At 63.3% G+C, this 2,080-nt stretch overlaps 1 protein-coding gene across 1 annotated transcript in view; it reads left to right on the forward strand.

Annotated features, from left to right (window-relative positions):
• EMIHUDRAFT_457041 (hypothetical protein) overlaps positions 1 to 586 on the forward strand; it is a gene marked incomplete at its 5' end in the record, with an annotated part of 6,066 nt that extends 5,480 nt beyond the window's left edge. Inside the window, one exon of the mRNA XM_005780453.1 lies at positions 254 to 586. Within this exon, the coding sequence (XP_005780510.1) occupies positions 254 to 550 (297 nt within the window). The 3' untranslated portion in view covers positions 551 to 586. The remainder of the gene's footprint in view (positions 1 to 253) is intronic.
• Between the last annotated feature and the right edge of the window lie 1,494 nt (positions 587 to 2,080).

The following is a 2,080-nucleotide window of genomic DNA, read 5'->3' on the forward strand; positions in this document are numbered from 1 at the left end:
GCCCGGCCCCAACCCTTTAACCCCACCCGGAGGGCCGGGCCGGCCGGCCCAAACCTTTCACCCCCCCCGCGCGCAGGCTGGGCGGCGCCCCCGAGCCTCGGCGCCGGGCTCGGGGTGCACGGCTTTGAGGACGTCGCGTGGACCGAGGAGGAGAGGCGCGTGGACGAGCGGCTCGAGGAGGAGGCCGCCGCCGCCGCCGCCGCGACGACCGCGCCGCTGCTCGTCGCGCATCCGCGCCGCAAGGGCGCAGCAGGCCGCCGTCGAGGCCGAGCTCGCCGTCGACAGGCACTTTGTCGCGCGGCCGCCGCCGGCGAGCTCGTCGCCTCGGCCGGCGAGCTCGCCCCTGCTTTCGCAGCTGGCGCTGCTCCGCTCCTCGGCCGACCGGCCGAGCCGCGGCTCTCCGCTCGCCGCACCCGCACCCGCACCCTCGCCGGGCGGGCCGGTGGCGTGCGACATGGCCACCGAGCTTGCCGCCGCGGTGTCCGCCGCGCGGAGGGAGAGGGAGGAGCTGGAGGTGCGGCTGCAGCAGGCGGCGCAGATGCTGATGTAGCTCGCCTTGTACGTCGAGAGGTAACCTCATATGCCCCTGCTGCAGCCGATCGGCTCTTGGTTAAATGTGTTCATACCCACTCCGACCCTTTCTTCTCTTCTCATAAGGTAAGGTAAGGACTAAGGTAAGGTAAATTTCTCCACACACACAAACGTGGGTGGCACCTGGTGGGGCAAGGGGGGGCGACCCTCGCATCTCCACACCCGGACACGGGCAGGAGCCCCACGCGCACGGCATTCAAAGTGCAAGCACTGGCCCGGTGCACGTGTGGGTGTGCAGCCTGCCCCTCCCTCCCGACAAACCAACTCCCGCACACACACAATCTTCTCATATAAAATCGGAGGGGGGTCGGCCCACGAGGGGTCGGCCCTTCGTGAACTCGGTGAAGCGACCCAACGATTTCAGAAAGGGAGTGTGATGTGTGTCATACCTCTCACAAACCAACACAAAAGAATTCGCGCCCCCCCTGCCTCAAAGCTCAATAAGCTCTGACCTGCTGTTTTCACGCTGCTCAGCACGCCCCCCGGTTAAGCTGCGGTGCAAAACTCTTTTTACCACCTTCAAGTACACCCCTCATTTCCACGCTTTCTTTTTGGAGAATAGAACGGCCAACCTCTCAAACCTCATGTGCCCTCATCTCCCGTCGCGCAGTCTCTGCGTCTCTCGCCTGCTCTCCTGTCGACTCCAGAGTTCCAGCACAAGCGGCACGTCCTCTGGGCCGGCGCGGGGGCCCCAGAGGGTGTCCATGCGGGGGGGGGATGGGGCCCCATGGCCCGCTGCAGGCGCCGATTTTTTTGAGTTTCTTTTTTCTTTTTTCGCGACTTTTTACTTGTTTTCATGGGAATTCGGCGTACTTGCGGCCATGCTATCACGCCTTGCGACAGCCTGTCGGCGCAGCTGACCGTGCCATGATGCACAATTGATCACCTGCATAGCTCGCGGCCTTAGTATCAAGCATTCAGTGACGACCTGATCGTACGGCCAGTAGGAAGGTGTCCTTCCAGCTGCGTGCACGCTTCTGGCGCAATGCGCGTCACCTCGGATTGGCTGCTGGCACTCTCGAGGCTATGCCTACACAGCCTCGCGCGCATGGGCAGTCAAGAGGGACCACGCACCTTCTCAGGACAGCGCCGGTGCCTCTCTCTTGGACCGGCAAACTTGGTGGTCTCGTGTCACCAATGTGGGACCAGTGCGGCATCGCGCCATCGACAGCTCTGAACTGCGCCTCACCACTGACCGGGAAGGCCGCCAAGTGGGCCAGCACAGGTCGCACATTGTGGCAGCAGTCAGCAGTGCATGGCTGATAGCTAGAGCAGCAGCGTCAGGGTCGCAGGGTCGGATCGTGTCAAGCCTCTCGCCCGGCCGGCCGCGTGCAGACGTCGGCCTGTCTGCTGTCTGGAGTGATCTGTCGGCGGTCAGTACGACCGATCAGGTCGGAGTTTTCTGATGGTTGGAGGGTCTATCTGTATGTATTGCTCGAGATCTCTCAAAATCTGCCCTCTACTTAACCGTACTTAATCGGGAAGTTGG

The sequence above is a fragment of the Emiliania huxleyi genome, assembly GCF_000372725.1.
Source record: "Emiliania huxleyi CCMP1516 chromosome Unknown EMIHUscaffold_214, whole genome shotgun sequence".
Classification (NCBI taxonomy): domain Eukaryota; phylum Haptophyta; order Isochrysidales; family Noelaerhabdaceae; genus Emiliania; species Emiliania huxleyi.